General features: G+C 40.1%; 1 protein-coding gene across 1 annotated transcript; it reads right to left on the reverse strand.

Moving 5' to 3' along the window:
• Window positions 1–1,089: 1,089 nt before the first annotated feature.
• faxca (failed axon connections homolog, metaxin like GST domain containing a) lies at window positions 1,090–14,482 on the reverse strand. The gene is made up of 6 exons (XM_047388591.1): window positions 14,008–14,482; window positions 8,327–8,462; window positions 7,974–8,170; window positions 7,496–7,713; window positions 7,079–7,195; window positions 1,090–5,553 (listed from the first exon to the last, which is right to left on the reverse strand). The coding sequence occupies exons 1-6, from the start codon at window positions 14,244–14,246 to the stop codon at window positions 5,222–5,224; spliced, it is 1,239 nt and encodes a 412-aa protein (XP_047244547.1). The 5' UTR covers window positions 14,247–14,482; the 3' UTR covers window positions 1,090–5,221.
• Between the last annotated feature and the right edge of the window lie 1,401 nt (window positions 14,483–15,883).

The following is a 15,883-nucleotide window of genomic DNA, read 5'->3' on the forward strand; positions in this document are numbered from 1 at the left end:
GTCAACTAATTTAGTAATTGAAAAATTGTTAACTGGAGTATGCACACTCTAAAACATGCCAGTTGCTCAAAGAACAACCCACTCAGAGCAAACATTAAGCAAAAAATGTACAAAAAATAAATACAGTTTGCATTTAAGATGAAAAATCTTTCTTGTCTGTAAATATGCTCTATCCAGAACTCCTCAAGTGGCATAGTTTTTGCTTTAACTGGTGCAAATTCTGTAGAAAAATCTCCTATTAAGCACCTTTTGCTATCCCATTATTATTCAATTAATCAAAAAAATAGTCAACAGATTAATCGCTTAGCAAAATAATTGTTAGTTGCAACCCCAAAACCATGAACGCTGACTCTAAATGAGGCAAATGTGCGGTGCTTTAGATGTTGTTCTGTGTTCATTGGGACTTCCTGGATGGGTTTTTAACAAGCTATTGGAGTAACTCAGGTAGGATGATCACTATGGGGAAAGTTCATCACTGTACCACATTTTACCCATTTTTTGAATAATGGCTGTCTCAGTGGTTAACTGGAGTCCCAAAGCCTGAATTAGTTTGTTTCTCACCTAGTTTCAAATTTCTGGGGCACGATGTTCTGCTTTTTTTAAGATCATTTGGCCTACTTCATGTTGTCAAACAGGTACTGTTTGTTTATTTATTTATTTGTTATCTCTTGAATTTACATGTCTGGCAGTAATCAGAACTCCACGTGGCTGGTTAAACAAAGGCTTTCCCAAAAAAGGCGGTAAATCAATTACTTCAAAAGGGGGAAGAATTACTTTTTCACATAGGGCCAGGTTGGTTTGGAAAGCGTTTTTCCCTTTACCATTTGAAAACTGCCTTTTGTAGTTACTCAGGTTATTTTGGTGTGATATTAAAATTTGTTTATGGTCTGAAACATATTGGAGTGACCAAAAAGCATAAACAGAAGATTTCTTTAAGGGGACAAATATTTTTGACATTGTTGTACCAGAGAGAAAGGGCCACCGAACATTGGCGGCAGTAATGCACATATTTCTTTTTTTTAACCTCGAGTGATGCATCTGTGGAATATTAATCACTAGCAACTCAGTAAATAACAATGACACACCAAATGGGAAAAACCCACAGCTATTTTTAATGAAATATTGAAATGAATCAATTTTCATACAGCCGTTTATCCCTAGTTGTAGTACATTCAGAAAATCTTACACAGCATCTTCTCTCAGGCCAGTGTTGGAGTTTTAATTAGATTTTTTTTAACTCTGTTATTTACAGCCAGATGATATTTCACAAGTATGTTGCACAAACACCAAGAGACAATGTAAAGCAGCATCTAGAGTCTACAAGTTAAGCAAGTGTTTCTGCAGTTTGGTCCTGCAGCGAGGGAGACCTCCCATCATCCTACAAGGAAGAGGGTTTTTTAACATTTACAGAGGATCACCTGAAAACTGGGATGAACATGCAGGTATGGCAAAACTTAGGCAGCATGAAAATGTCTACTCAGTATTTTTTTTTATATATCTGCAAAGGTCAGAGAAGAATGTACATTACTGCACGGATACACAGCTCAATGAGTCATTCTGAGGGCAACATGTAAACATAAGAAACATTACTACACTATGAGCAGATAAAGACAAAAAACAAGTCAACCGAAAAAATCATGGGTAAAATCACATAAATATATTTAACATATAAAAAACAAATATAAAAATATATAAAGTATATACTGGCACTGTTGTAAACAATAGATCAAACCTGAATCTTATAGAGACAAAAGGCAATATTATGCATACAAGGAATATTAAGACAATACAAAAAAATAAATAAATCAGTTTGCATTTTTCAGTTTCAGCTTGTATTACATCTTTAAAATTCAACTTTAAGATCTCCGACACACTTAAGCAATAGAACGAGCAAAGGTTAGTGGATACTTTCAGAAACTTACAACTATTTAAAATCTGCCAGGTGTTGTGGACTTGTATTCAGGCCTTTACTCTAATACCCACAAATATAATCCAGTGCATCTAAGTCTGTTCAGAAGTCTACATGTTTATAAGTAGACTTCTGTTCAGAAGTCTACTTATAAACATGTGTGTAACTTAATATAAATCCAGATGTTCTGTGAGGGTCTCAGAGGTTTGTTAGAGAACATCAGTGGACAAACAGCATCATGAAGATTAAGGAACACAGCAGAAAGGTCAGGGAGAAAGTTGTAGAGAAGCTTAGAGCAGAGTTAGGTTAAAAAAAAAAAAAAAACAATATCCCAAGTTCGCCCCTAGCACTGATTAAAATGAAGACAGTGAAACAGTACAGCACTACTTTAAATCCACCAAGACATGGCTGGCTGTCCAAGGATGCAGCCAAGAGGTCTGAAGGAGGTCCAGATGCTCAGGTGGGATAATCTGGTGATGCCATAACAGCTTGTGTTAAGAAGAATGGGCAAACATTTCCATCTCAGTCTTCAGATGTGCCAAGATGGTAGAAATATACCACAACAGACTCACAGCTGTGATTACAGCAAAAGTTGGTTCTAAAGAGTTAGAATACAGATCTACTGAAGCCAAAGTAATGTGTCACCATTCAAATCCATACAGTAACAAAGACAAAGTAAATGGCCTGCACTTGTATAGCTCTTTATCAAGTCCCCCGGGGACCCCAAAGCACTTTACACTACAATCAGTCATCCACTCATTCATACACGGACAGTGGTAGGGTGCATGGTAGCCACAGCTGCTCTGAGGCAGACTGACAGAAGTAAGGCTGCCAAACAATCGGTGCCATCGAGCCCTCTGACCACCATCAGCAGGCAAGAAGGGTGAAGTGTCTTGCCCAAGGACAGAACAACTGTGACAGACAGAGTAGGGCATTCGAACCGGCAACCCACCGGTTACAGGATGAACCTCTACCACTGTCGCCACCATTGTCCCCGCGTGACCCAACCTTCAGCATTCGATAGAAGCATACATACTTTCTGTGTGAAGGGGCTGTTCAGACACCCCAGCTGGTGCAGTATGAGCATTTGTTGAGCGATAAACACACAGGAACCCTAAACCTTGATGCCACACATCCAAAACAACACCGTAAATTAGCTAGAGATTTCTCTGTATGCTGCTAAAAAAACCTAAAATTAGTGTCACAGCCTTAGACTCGACCAAAAAACCTATGATAGGTTCATTTAAATAAAGCCTAAAGGGATAGTTTAGTTAGCACGTACCAGCCCTGCACTTTTATTCAAAAGATGAGAATCCAAACTTTTTTAAAGATTGTTTGACTCGCTCTTGATGCTTGAATGCATCTAAAATGTTTCTTGGACCCAAAGGTATAGTCCTTGTGGACAAAGTAAATAATACACTGTGTAAAAGTTTTAAACCATCAATTTCTTTCATTATTGTTTTTCCTGCAATGAAGAGCCAGGCTTTCTTGTCATCTTTCAACGAGGTCTTGATCAATATTTCTCCAGGCTTTAATGAAGGTCTTTCTGTTTCCTTTGGACTTTTGCAGTTTTTCTCTCAAGGTGTGAGGACTAAAAAAGAAATGGCCTGCTCTACAGCAGAAAAATAGCAGCTGAATTTCAAGTCTTTGAAAAATAAGGGGAGATCTGACACATGACCTGAAAGGTGAATCCCAATACACTTCATTAACATCTTTATACAATGTTTTCAGCTAATAGCTCTTTGGGAATCATTTGAGCTAAAATCTTATTTTTATCAGTTAAACTTGTTTTGTTGTTATGGTAATTTTCAAATATTCAGGTGAGGAAATTGGAACAAACTGTATCTTTTCAACAAGTTGTAAAACATTGCTCAGGATTACCAAATTATTTCTATTTAAAAATTCTAGATTTTTCTTCTAATATTTTTCAGACATTAGGCATAAAACATCCACGTTTACACAAATCTTTGTTGATGTTGGCTTCCAATTGGGCAGAGTGGTAAAGGGCAGAGCTCGTAGTCTTTGATACCTTTATTTTGTTGGCAGATATGAATAAATCTGCAGTATCAGATGCCTAAGCCTAAGATGTGGATATAAGACATTCCATAAGCCAAAATGCAGGAAGAGAGATGTTTAGATTTTAAATGTTTTCTGTCAGTAACTCAGGAACCATAAGACAAAGGACATCTTTTGAATAAAGCTCAATGTAAAAAGCCTGTTTTAGGTACTGGAATAAGGAATAAAGTCTGTAAAATTCAAACATTACTCAACTGTCTTTTGCTCAAACTTATCAAGATGTAATTAAATTCCACAAATTCAAGCCTGTGTGGAAACCCTGAATGTTGTTTGTTTTATGTTATGAATAAATCATAACTCAAAGTTAAGTGGCTTAACAAACTTAGAAAACTTACCAAATGGTCAGACACTGGACTGAAACTGTGTCCTGACAAACCAGTGATCAAAATCACTTTAATAATAAATGGAAAAAGCAAGGCTCTTCGGAAACAAGATGCATATAAACGATAGATGGCTCAAGACCTTTGCACAAAATTGAAATGATCTGTTGGATACATTCTATACTTCTTAATCTGGTTGCAGGCCCTACATATGATCAGCAAGCGTCACTTCAATCCCTGTGATGAAAGCACATGGAGACAGGACAGAAGTTTGCAGGGGTCTTCTTGCTGATTCAGGACCACCATAAACGGGGTTTTAAAGGAGAAAAAGTTACGATATTTACAATAAATAACAGAGGAAATACGTTTCTACTTTCAGATTATCTATACACTTTATATGCATAATATATTTCCATATATTATCCACTAAATTTCTTTGATTCCTATAAATATTTACACTGAACTGTTTTGATTCAGTCTGATGCAGCTGCGGGTGTTGTTGTAATTTCACCGTGAGGGGTTACAGGATCAGTCAGTGAAAACACTCACACGGCTGAATGGTGATGCACATCGCTACGAGGAAGCACTGTGGGAGCCCACACATGTAGCTGCCATGATCACAGAGATGCAACGGGTATAAAAGGGTTTTGCCTGCAGATGATGTCGAGTAAGCGGAGGAGTTTCTCAGCAGCAGCGTCATTTACTCCTTTTAACTTTTCAAGCTGCTCCTGATTATATTTTCTTCAATTGTTTCAGCTACTTTCTTCTTTTATCTACACTGTGCTGCACAGTGATCTTTCCTCCACTGCAGTTTGCAGGTTAACCCCTTTCTGGTCTCTAGATCTATACCAACAAAGGTGATTCCAGCTATTATCTGTTCAGAGAGGTAGGGGGGCGTACCTATCTATGAGTTTTGTCAACACTTGAGCTGATCTATTTCAGAGCACTCTGTGTCCATGTCGGAGTCGTACAAAGAGTGGCCTGTGGGGTCGCTGACGGGCGATGGGGGCTCCTGAGGAGTGGGAGTGTGTGAAAGGTGGGAAAGATGGGAAAGTTGTGAATGGTGCGAGTAAATGGTCTCCTGGGAAGTGTCTGTTCGAGAGTAGAGGCCCAGGTCGGGGAGTTTGGAAGGTGTGTCGCTGATCTCGGTGGTGAGGTCATAGCGGAAATCCTCCAGGTCCACGAACCACTCCGGCCAGAAGCGCCGGCGGATGCGCTCGCAGTACATGGCCAGGTTGATGAGCTCGCCTGTAAAGGACAAAGAGCTCAGTGGGTACAGTGAGGCGAAAATATTACTCATTGATTCACAAGTTTTCTTCCGGAACTGCTAGAGGGAAAACTGCCTTAAGTTTGACCTGGTGAACATTTTACATATGTTTCAGGGTCAGGGTATAATGCAGAGTAGTTTATGAACACAGAAGGCACCAAGTTCATGGGTCTCAGCAAATGAAAGCTACACAAATAAATATCCTTTCTGTTTCAGGAGATTAGATGAAGTTGGAAAAGGTTCTGAGATGACTTATCATAGTCTCTTTATTATACAACACAAAAAGGGATGTGTGTGCCTTTGTGAGCTACAATTGAAAACTGTAATTAAGGCGATTAAGGCAACCGTGTAGACACAGCAGCTAACTGGCCCCCCACAGGGGTGTTTAAAGAGCCCCTTCCTCGTTGCCATGAATACCCATCACTACACTGTCCTCCACTCCTCAAACACAATCACCAGCTTGGCAGATGACACAACAATGATCATTTCCATGTTAGCCTACAGAGATGATATTCAGGCACTCTCCAAGTGGTGCAAAGACAATAACCTGGCCTGGAACATCAGCAAGACTACGAAAACGGAGCTGGGCTTTAGAAGACAAAGAACAGAACCCTCTCCACTTTTCTCAACAATAATGAGAAAGCAGAGACTCACCAACTTCAACTTCCCTGAGGCCACCATCTCCCAGGATCTCTCCTGGTTTACTAACGTAATAAATACATTGATTTTATTTGACTGTTACATAAAAATAAACCAAACAAAATTCTGCTGGTGATATTGTACTGCTCTACAATCAACAGCATACTGTGTTACAGCATGGTATGCTGGTTGCTCTGTTGCAGACAGGAAGGCTGTATAAAAAGTGAGAGAAACAATTTTTCTTCTGTGGGATTTCTCTGGTTCGATATGTCTCAAAAAGGCCTGAGGCATTGTCAAGGACGGTATACATCCAGGACAAGGTGATTGCCCTTTTGCACTCTGGATGGCGCTATAACACCATAACAAGCAGAATGATAACAGCTTTCTTCTATGGGCTGTCAGAGCACTGAACAATAATGCAACTGAATGAGCAACTTCTTACTGAAGCACTTTATGTTCAGCCACCATTAATTTTCCAATGAAATAACTTAGATTGTACTCTTTAGGAAACATTTAGTCATTGTCACTGTTTATAAGGTTTTACTGGTCTTAATTGTGTTGTTTTTAATTTTTAATGTCGTATCAGTTGAAGCACTTGTAATTTCCCTGTGAAATTGTGCAGTGATAATTTATTCATTCATTAATTTACAAAAAAAATTGTTTTTTTGAGTTTTATAAGAAATATATTGATTTGCTTCCCTTAATACTGTCACCCACTGCTGTTGCCACCTTTTAAGGGACAGAACATCATCATCATTGAATCATTTATAAAGCGTTTTACTAAACCAAAGTGCAGTACAGGTGAATAACAGATAAAATGGAAATAAAAACAGTGAACAGTCATATTTCTTTTTCTGGTAAAGTCACCTTTGATCAGCTGCTCTGGTCGAGATCCTGGAAGTGTCCACATGGCCGCAGCTAGGTGACCAAACACTGTAGCATCTACTGCTGAAAGCTTGGAGCCCATAATGTACTTCTTATCACCTTAGTGGGCACACAGAAGGAAATAAGTAATCACAAAAATAACAATAAAATGCTGTGAGGCTCTAAATGTTTATTTGTTTTTTATGAAAAAGAGCAGCAGCTTTGTTTATGCTCAGCACACATCATTTCTGCAGGGACTCTGGATCACGTCCAGACAAAATGAGCTGATTAAACATTACACCACCAGAGGTCACTGTTGAGCTGCTTGAATTTGGCCAAATGCTTTGGAAAGAAGTTGGGTCTTAAATGTAAAGTCCAAACTATTTTACAATTGATGCCATCTGATCAATACAATTTTACCCAGTAGGGTGGCCAGAGTACGCATGTCCTTCTCCATCAGGCTGTAAACCTCCTCCTTAGAGAAACGCCCAATCCCATGGCCGTACATCTCCCTCTTAACGATCCCGCCCGTCAGGTGACTCAGGATCCACTTGAGCAGGTCGCCCAGTGGTCCGCTCACTGACAGCATCTTCTGAGTCTCCTCCAGGTTGTCCACCCACTGACAGTAAGCCATAGTCCTTGGATGCAAACAGACGTGCGTTTGTTCAGACACCAGCTAACATTTAGCTTATTCTATCTTAGGCACAAAGGTTAAAGAAGTTCGCCTTTGCTCTTTGAACCAGTACTCCAACTTCAGATCTTACGGCAGTATTTAGGACCCTTGAACGTTTTCACATTGTCACTTTATAACCAGAAACTTCAATAAATTTTATTAAGATTTTATGTGACAGCCTAACCATTTCCAATTTCTACAACCCATGTAGTAAAATACTCTCACCAATAAAAGTGTTCTTCCACCATTTTGGTGATGGCACGGGACAAGGCCCTCTCCTGCAGCGTCAGGCTCTTGTTCAGGCTCACACCTAGCCTCTCCTCCAGAAACTCGATGATGAATTCGGTGCCGTAGACCTCCTCCTGGTTGTATTCGATCCACGGCATCTTTCCCTGTGTCGAAAGCTTCCCGTCAAAGTAGTTCTGGAGGAGATACGATGGGATTCAGGGAGAATAAAAAGTGAAGTTACCAAAGCAGAGCAGCGAAGGTGGTGCTGTATGGAGATCCCTGACCACACAGTTTGAACAAAATCATGGCTATTGTTCCTGTTTTTGAATTATTATTCTCAATGATCATACCTGGTAGGGCAGGTCAGCCATACGGAGGTAGGTCTCCAGCTTAAGGCAGAAAGGGGACAGGGAAGGGGCTCCAGATTTGGGCCGGGAGAACTGGTGGAGTATAATTGCATCTTTAGAGTCCAGCTCCTCTTCTTTTCTATGTGGAGCAACAGGGACAGAGCTGAGTGCCACAGTATGAGCTGAGGGAATTCATTAAATCCTCCCAATATGTGACAGTAAATGCTAAGGTTTAAGCTCAGTTTTTTTCAGGCTTGACTTTAAATGAGAATAGCTAAGTACTTTGCTAAGGTTTTAAACACCCTCAATTGCTTTGTATTTTCTTTTAGAAAATCGGACATATTTGTACTGTGCTAAAGTTTTCTTTATTTTCTGGTTTTCTTTGGCTGCATTTCTCACATTGCCAGTCTGGTTGTTTTACCTGACAGCCACAGAAGCAAATGTGGGCCTCAAGAAAGGAGGTCAAAAAAACTAGCTAATGTAAACCACCATGTCTTTAAGAAATAGTGAAAAGGTTTGTTCAGGCAGCAAAGTCTGAAGTCAGGTTGATCTAAAGTCAACCTGGCTTTTGATCTAGAGATCAAAAGTCAGGTTGTCTGTTATGTATCAAGACAACTTAGGCGTATCTCCTGAGTTTCTGAGCCTCTCCATGTCTAAATTTCATTAAAAAAATACACTTAAAGCCTTCACCTTATCAAACAAGCTACAGTAAGAGTTCTGATGGAAATTAAAAGGATGGATCCTATGCCATCCCTTCTCTGTCCTTGTTAAATCCACAACAGAATGTAAAATTGTCCTTACACATAAAGACCTTAATAATCAAGCTCCACCATACACTGTATCAAAGATCTGATTGTTCCATATGTTCCTAACAGAGCACTTCGTTCTCAGACTGCAGGTTTACTGGTGGTTCCTAGAGTCTCTAGAAGTAGAATGGGAGGCAGATCCTTTAGTTATCAGGCTCCTCTCCTGTGGAACCAGCTCCCAGTTTTAGTCCGTGAGGCAGACACCCTGTCTACTTTTAAGGCTAGACTTAAAACTTTCCTTTTTTGATAAAGCTTATAGTTAGAGTGGCTTAGGTTATCCTGAGCTATCTCTGTAGTTATGTTGCTATAGACTTAAGACTGTTGGAGGACATAATGACCACTCTTCTTCTGCTACGTTCTCCTACTACTGAAATTTTGCATTTGTTGCGTTTTTTTTAGCTTTTAACTTTATGTTCTCTTTGTTTTTCCTCTTTATTTTAAGCGACACCTGGCCTGGCATTTTGTTTAGCTGTGAAACCTTCCTAGAGGGAGCATCAGCTCAGCTACTGCTGACAATAATTTAATATTATCTTCATATAGATGACAAACCAGTCTGTCTTTTTGTATTTAACTATTTCACTTTCCTTGACAACTGAGCCAGGTTCGGCTGGAAGTTTCGTCCCATTAAAGGGAAGTTCTGCTCTCCACTGTTGTTTTATACACACTAAAGATAAGGGATTGCTGCAAAGTTAATCACTTTATGCAAGTGATTGTTGCTACATGCTGGTCGAGGAGGAGTGAATGCTGCATGTCAGTGAATCAACGCAATCTGTTTGGCTTCCATAGAGAGAAAACTTTTTTACCAATTTGAAAAATACACTGAACTTGACCGTTTTTTTGAATTTGATGTTTATTATTGAGATGACCAACTCACATTCTAATCTATTCCGTAAAAATGAGTACCAACTCAGGACCTTTGCACATTACATAAATCAAGAAGCATTAAAGGTCCAGCTCTGATGCATCTCATCTGTATGAAAAAGTTGGAGTTGAAGGAATTATGTCATTTTTAGTCCTTTTATTGACTGATTTAATGTCTGCTCTCTCTGCAACTGCAAACACGGCTGAATGACCATCCTTCATGTTTTTGTTTGTTTAAGTTAGAAATGTGCAGTGCCTTGTACAGTATTTATTACCCTTGAACTTTTTTACAAACACAAACATGGCTTTTAATTGGGATTTTAAGTGATGGATAAACACAAAGTAGTGCATAATTGTGCAGTGGAATGAAAATGGTACATGTTTTTTAACATTTCTAAAAAATCCAATACATTGTAGAACCTCCTTTTATTGAATAGCTACAAGTCTTTTGGGATGTGTCTAACATCTTTACACATCAAGAAACGTACAGTATTGCACGTTCTTTGCAAAATACCTCAAGCTCTGAAAACTGGATGGAGAACGTCTGTATACAGCAATCTTCAAGGACTTCCACAGATTCTCAGTTTAGGTCAGTACTTTGACTGGGTCATTTTAGCACATGAATATGCTTTGATATAAACAATATTTTTGTTGTATGTTTAGTCTCATTGTCCTGCAGGGGGTGAAACTCTGCTCTAGTCTAAAGTTTCTTTGCAGTCTTTAACAGCTTTTCTCCCAGGATTGCTCTCTAATCATCTCCATCCACCTTCCCATATACTCTGACAAGCATTCCCTGAAAAGCATCCCCACAGCATAATGATGTCACCACCATTTTACATGACAGAGATGGGCTTTCCTTAGCTGTGATTTCCTTTCACTTCACATTTCTGCCATTGGTTTGTGTCCAAATAAAATACACTGATGAAGAGGCAACTCAAGACGTTCGTCCTTCCACAGGAGCTGCTGGTCATCTTCTACACTGCCATAATTCCATCTGTCCTGTCTTCATCCATCTCAGTGTGGTTTGGCTCATACGCACACATGGACAGGTCCAGACTGCAACGAACAATCAGGTCTACAGAAAGAATCATCAGGGCTGACCTTCCATTCATCCAGGACTTATGCAGGTCTAGGGTCAGGAAAATGGCAGCTAAAATCTCTGCAGACCTCACAAACCCTGCACGTGATATTGGGCCTGAAGGTAAAAGCTATTTGCAAAAACCAGCCGCCACAGAGACTGTTTCTTCCACAAGGCTGTTTCTCTGACAGTCTGAGTACCAGAACAACACCGTATATATTGATTCTGATTCTGAAAATACCAGGGAAAACTTTTGAGATGCACTGTACATATATTAGCTTCCTTAAATATTTGGAAAAGTGATCAAATTAAGCTTATGTACCTGTTTTCTAAATATCCAATCAGCTCCTCAAAGGCAAAAATATGACAACATCAAACAGGGCAGTTATGGATATTTGGAAGAAACATCATTTTCTTTTTTCTTTTTTTTACAAATTTTAATCTGAATTTCCTGGCAGGCACACAGATTAGTATCAAAAGATGTTCCATTTAAAAATGTACAAATAACAACAAACAATAAGTTTAACGGTGAGATCCAATCCTGTCCTCAGCTCTAACCATCTATTGATGGAAGAAACCTGGATAATGTCTAACGTCTCTTTGATAATACTATTGCCATCACTAAATTAAGTTGAATTGAATTAAACTGGCACACTGGGGTTGCATGATGGTGCAGTTGGTAGCACTGTTGCATTACAGCAAGAAGGTCCTGGGTTCAACTCCTGGCCGGGGTCTCTCTGCATGGAGGTTGCATGTTCTCCCTGTGCATGCATGGATTCTTTCCGGGTACTCTGGCTTCCTCCCACAGTCCAAAAACATGACTGTTAGGTAAATTGGTCTTTCTAAATTCCCCTTAAGTGTGAAGGAGTGTGTGTGTGTGTGGTTGTTTTTCCTGTGTGTCTCTGTGTTGCCCTGCGATGGATTGGCGACCTGTCCAAGGTGTACCTGCCTCTCGCCCGTAGATTGCTGGAGATAGGCACCAGCTTCCCTGCGACCCACTATGGAAAAAGTGGTAAAGAAGATGAATAAATGAATTAAACTGTGCTAAGGATCGTTTTTAAAGAAGAAGCTGGGGGTTAGTAAATTCAGGCACCAGGAGTGGCCCTTAGGCAATAATCTAATAACGACAAAAAAATTAAGGCAAAATAATTTATTTTTAGACAGAGTTTCTGTAGCAACTGAAAACTGTCTAAATCACACATCCTGTACATCTAAAATGGAGACTAAAAATGGGCACAACATTTTTCTCATCTAAATATCTTTTACACAAGTGTAGGTTCACAGGTAGAATGCCCGACAAGTTCATCCGTTCAAGCAGGCAACATTTGAACCAGTTCTCTACAAGCTCATCGTTGTGCAGCTGAATAAACAAACCTTGGCCTGTCAGTCCAGGGCCACTGACTAGATTATCTACAGATCGTCCTGTTGATATGAAACCACTTCAGAAACACGACTGCAAATTGACGTGCTGCAGAACCACAGGGCGCTGTCCAATGAGTAAAGTGCTGAAGTGCTTAAAAACACCAAGCAGCATCCGAGGAGCTGTCTGTTTCAGTGTGATGCTGAAAGGCTCTCCGAGTCTAATGAAACCAGTTTTTCTTCAACACAGTCAGCTACAGAAGCCTTTGTTATTGGAAACAAAGACCTGTGAGATGGTAACATGATACCGACCACGCAGAGAGCTGCAGTGTTTACCGTCACAGCTGAATGAAAGAGCTTGATCTTGTGTTCTTAACAACCCCCCAATCAAACAGTGTTAGGTAACAAATACGTAACAAAAGGTATCATTCTAAATAACAAAAATAAAATTCTGTCCTGACTGCAATGTATTTTATACAGATTTTGTAGCGTAGGCCAACATAAAGTAGTGATTCAATGTAAAATGAAGGGAAAATTGCACCTGGTTTTTAAAACTAAAAACAACAAAACATCTAAGAAATATTGCTGGCATATGCATTCAACCCTCTTAAGTGAATACTATGTAGCAGCACCTTTCACTGCAATTATACATGGACTCAGTTTCTGGCTACGTTTCTACCAGATGGTTCATATTTCGAGACTGTCTGGAATATTCTAACACAATAATGTGATTTGATCTAAATAATCTCATCATAGCCCTCGCCATATCTGTAAGGTTATTGTCCTGCTAGAAGGGGAATCCAATCCCCCGCCCAGTCTTTTAAAGCGTTTAGGTTTTCATATTTAGCTCAGTCAGTTTTTCATAGGGTAATGTGCAGCTATTTCCACCACCCATATCACTTTGCTTGTAGGCCAATATCGTTTTTTTGCTCTCATCTGACCAGATCATCATTTTCCACAAGTTTGCTGTGTTCACAAGACGTTCTTTTTTGCCAGTTTTCTCCATTTGGTTGAACTGGATTTTATTTAGTGGTTTCAGCGTGCAGGAGGCCAAATACAAATGCACGGTAGGTTCCTCCAGATTTCAATCTGCAGAAAATTTCAAGACCATGTATCCTTTTTCCTTCCACTTGAGTATCTCTGGCATTTGCTGTGTTGTGATTTTGAATGTTGTATAAAAGTGGGAGAAGCTCAGATTTATAAGGTCATTGCATTAGATCATATGTGAGGTATCTGTCACTGACATGCGTACAAATCAGACTGCTGCTGTGGGGCTGGTTGAGTATATATGCATTGGTGGAAACCTAATGTGTCTGGGAGGATGGTGCTGGAGGAGGTGGGGGTTCCGTTACATCATAACCCATCCTAACGATTCCTTATTTTCTCCCTGTCTGGGCCCTCACCCGCACAATCAGACCAGATTAGGTAACAGCAAAACTAAGAGTGGATGCAGCAGAAATTAGATATTTAAGATGATTCAAATTCTGTTTTGTTTTTTTGTTGTTGTTTTTTTTAACAGAGGCCTGTAGAGGTTTAGGAGGGGCGCTTCTCCTCCTACTGTCTCCGTGTTGTTTTTCTACCTGATGGTCAGCAGTTCGTGCAGCAGATAGGCAGCAGCAGCCAGCAGAGCGCCTCCGGTCACATAAAGAGTCTTCCTCCACCAAGAGTCCGAGCCCAGCGCCGACATCATCCCGCCGTGGTCCTGCAGAGGCTGGGCGACCATGTAGCCGTAAAACGAGAGCTGCTCATCGAAGCTCCGGTTCCGGCCGAGATCAACCACACACGACCCCGTCCAGGCGAAGCCGAGGCGCCAGTACATGCTCTGTGTCCCCCGCCGCTTTCCGCCTCGTTTTGGCAGGTCGGGTCTGCATCAGCGGGGGCTTCATGGGTGCCGACTGAGGCGGGGGCAAAACAGCGGAAAGAGCCGGGGGGACACAAGCATCCCGTCCTAGGTTTATCCTCCAGCTGCCGGGGAGGACATAGTCTGAAGACCGTCCCGAGTTCTCTGATTTGACCCCCCTTCTTCTCTACTTTCTGTCAAGGCGCTTCAGCTGACACACGATTTTCCTGTTTTACGTCTTCAAAATAAAAGCTTTTTCAATCTCAAACTACAGACGTACACATAAAGAAGACATTGCCTTGCAAAAGTATTCGCACTACAGGAAACTTTTCACATGTTGGCAAATTACAACCATAATGTAGTGGAAGCATCATGCTGTGGGATCCCTTTCTTTAGCGGGGATGGGGAAGCTGTTCATGGGAAGATAGATGGAGCTAAATACACAGAAGACTACCTGTTAAATGAGTAAAATAATTACTCTGGTCAGATTAGATCAAAATATAACTTTTTGGCCTACATACAAGATGTAGAGGAAGAAAAAAAGAAACCTTATATCACGCTGAACACACCATCTCCACATAGCGACAGTAGCATCATGGTGTGGGGATATTTTGTCTACAGCTGATGGGGAGATGGGTGTAGCTACATACTAAGTAATTTTGCAAGAAAAGATTTTAGATGCTGCAAAAGGCTTGAAACCTATTTTATTTAAATCAAAGCATATTTATGTGTTAGAACAGCCCAGTTAAATTATTTCAGAATCTTTGACAAGACTAGAAAATTGCTGTTTACACACGCACTCCATCAAAGTGAACTTGAGCTATTTTGTTAGAAGAATGGGTGCAATATTCAGTCTATGGATGTGCCAAGTGTTTTTCCTTAAATTTGTTAGGGTTTACAGTCCATCACCACCTTATTTTTTTTTTTTTAATACAGAACCGCAATACCAAAAAATCCAAACAACCTTCTTTCGAATATCGCAAAGTAGACAATGAGTTACATCTCTTATTTTGAAGGACACGTAACTTACAACTTACTGCTTCCGCCATCTGCAAGCTTTGGGCTCTGAGTTATGTCACTAGAACTGTCTGTACCAACAAATCAGGGAATACAAGACGATAAAAACACGTTCACGCTGAAATAATTACACTTTTAACTTAAAACCTAACGCAGTATTGTTGGACCTTTGCTCTGTGTTTTTAGGTTTTCAACTGTTTCACGTGTCCTCTAGATTCACCAATAGGGGCCCTACCAAAGGCAGCACACTGCCCTGTCATTGAAGTTAGATAAACGGACTGCTTGGACCACTTTTATTCAAGCAGTTCTGGAAAATCCTTCTAACTCTTACAAGAGCATGTTTACCACGCCATGTTCAAGTGACAACACCGGAAATAGATTAAACCAATGAGGAAATAACAAAAGCCATTTTCACGTCCGTAGGTGCATTTCAACAAAACAAAATGTGTGAAAAATCAAATTCACTGATTCAGTTCAAAATGGGAAGCTTATATTACAAAGATTCATTACACACAGTGATATGTTTGATAATTATAGCAAACAAAAACCAATTTACATGAGACCAATAAATAGGTTAAGGGCTTCACTGCCAATTTCAC

This window comes from Girardinichthys multiradiatus, chromosome 15, assembly GCF_021462225.1.
Source record: "Girardinichthys multiradiatus isolate DD_20200921_A chromosome 15, DD_fGirMul_XY1, whole genome shotgun sequence".
Taxonomy (NCBI): domain Eukaryota; kingdom Metazoa; phylum Chordata; class Actinopteri; order Cyprinodontiformes; family Goodeidae; genus Girardinichthys; species Girardinichthys multiradiatus.

Coding starts and splice junctions, on each gene's coding strand:
- faxca (XM_047388591.1), bottom strand. CDS start 14,246: ATGTACTGGCGCCTCGGCTTCGCCTGGACGGGGTCGTGTGTGGTTGAT. Junction 8,463..14,007: donor CACGAACTGCTGACCATCAG/GTAGAAAAACAA, acceptor TGCTCCACATAG/AAAAGAAGAGGAGCTGGACT. Junction 5,554..7,078: donor ACCAGAGCAGCTGATCAAAG/GTGACTTTACCA, acceptor TGTCCTTTACAG/GCGAGCTCATCAACCTGGCC.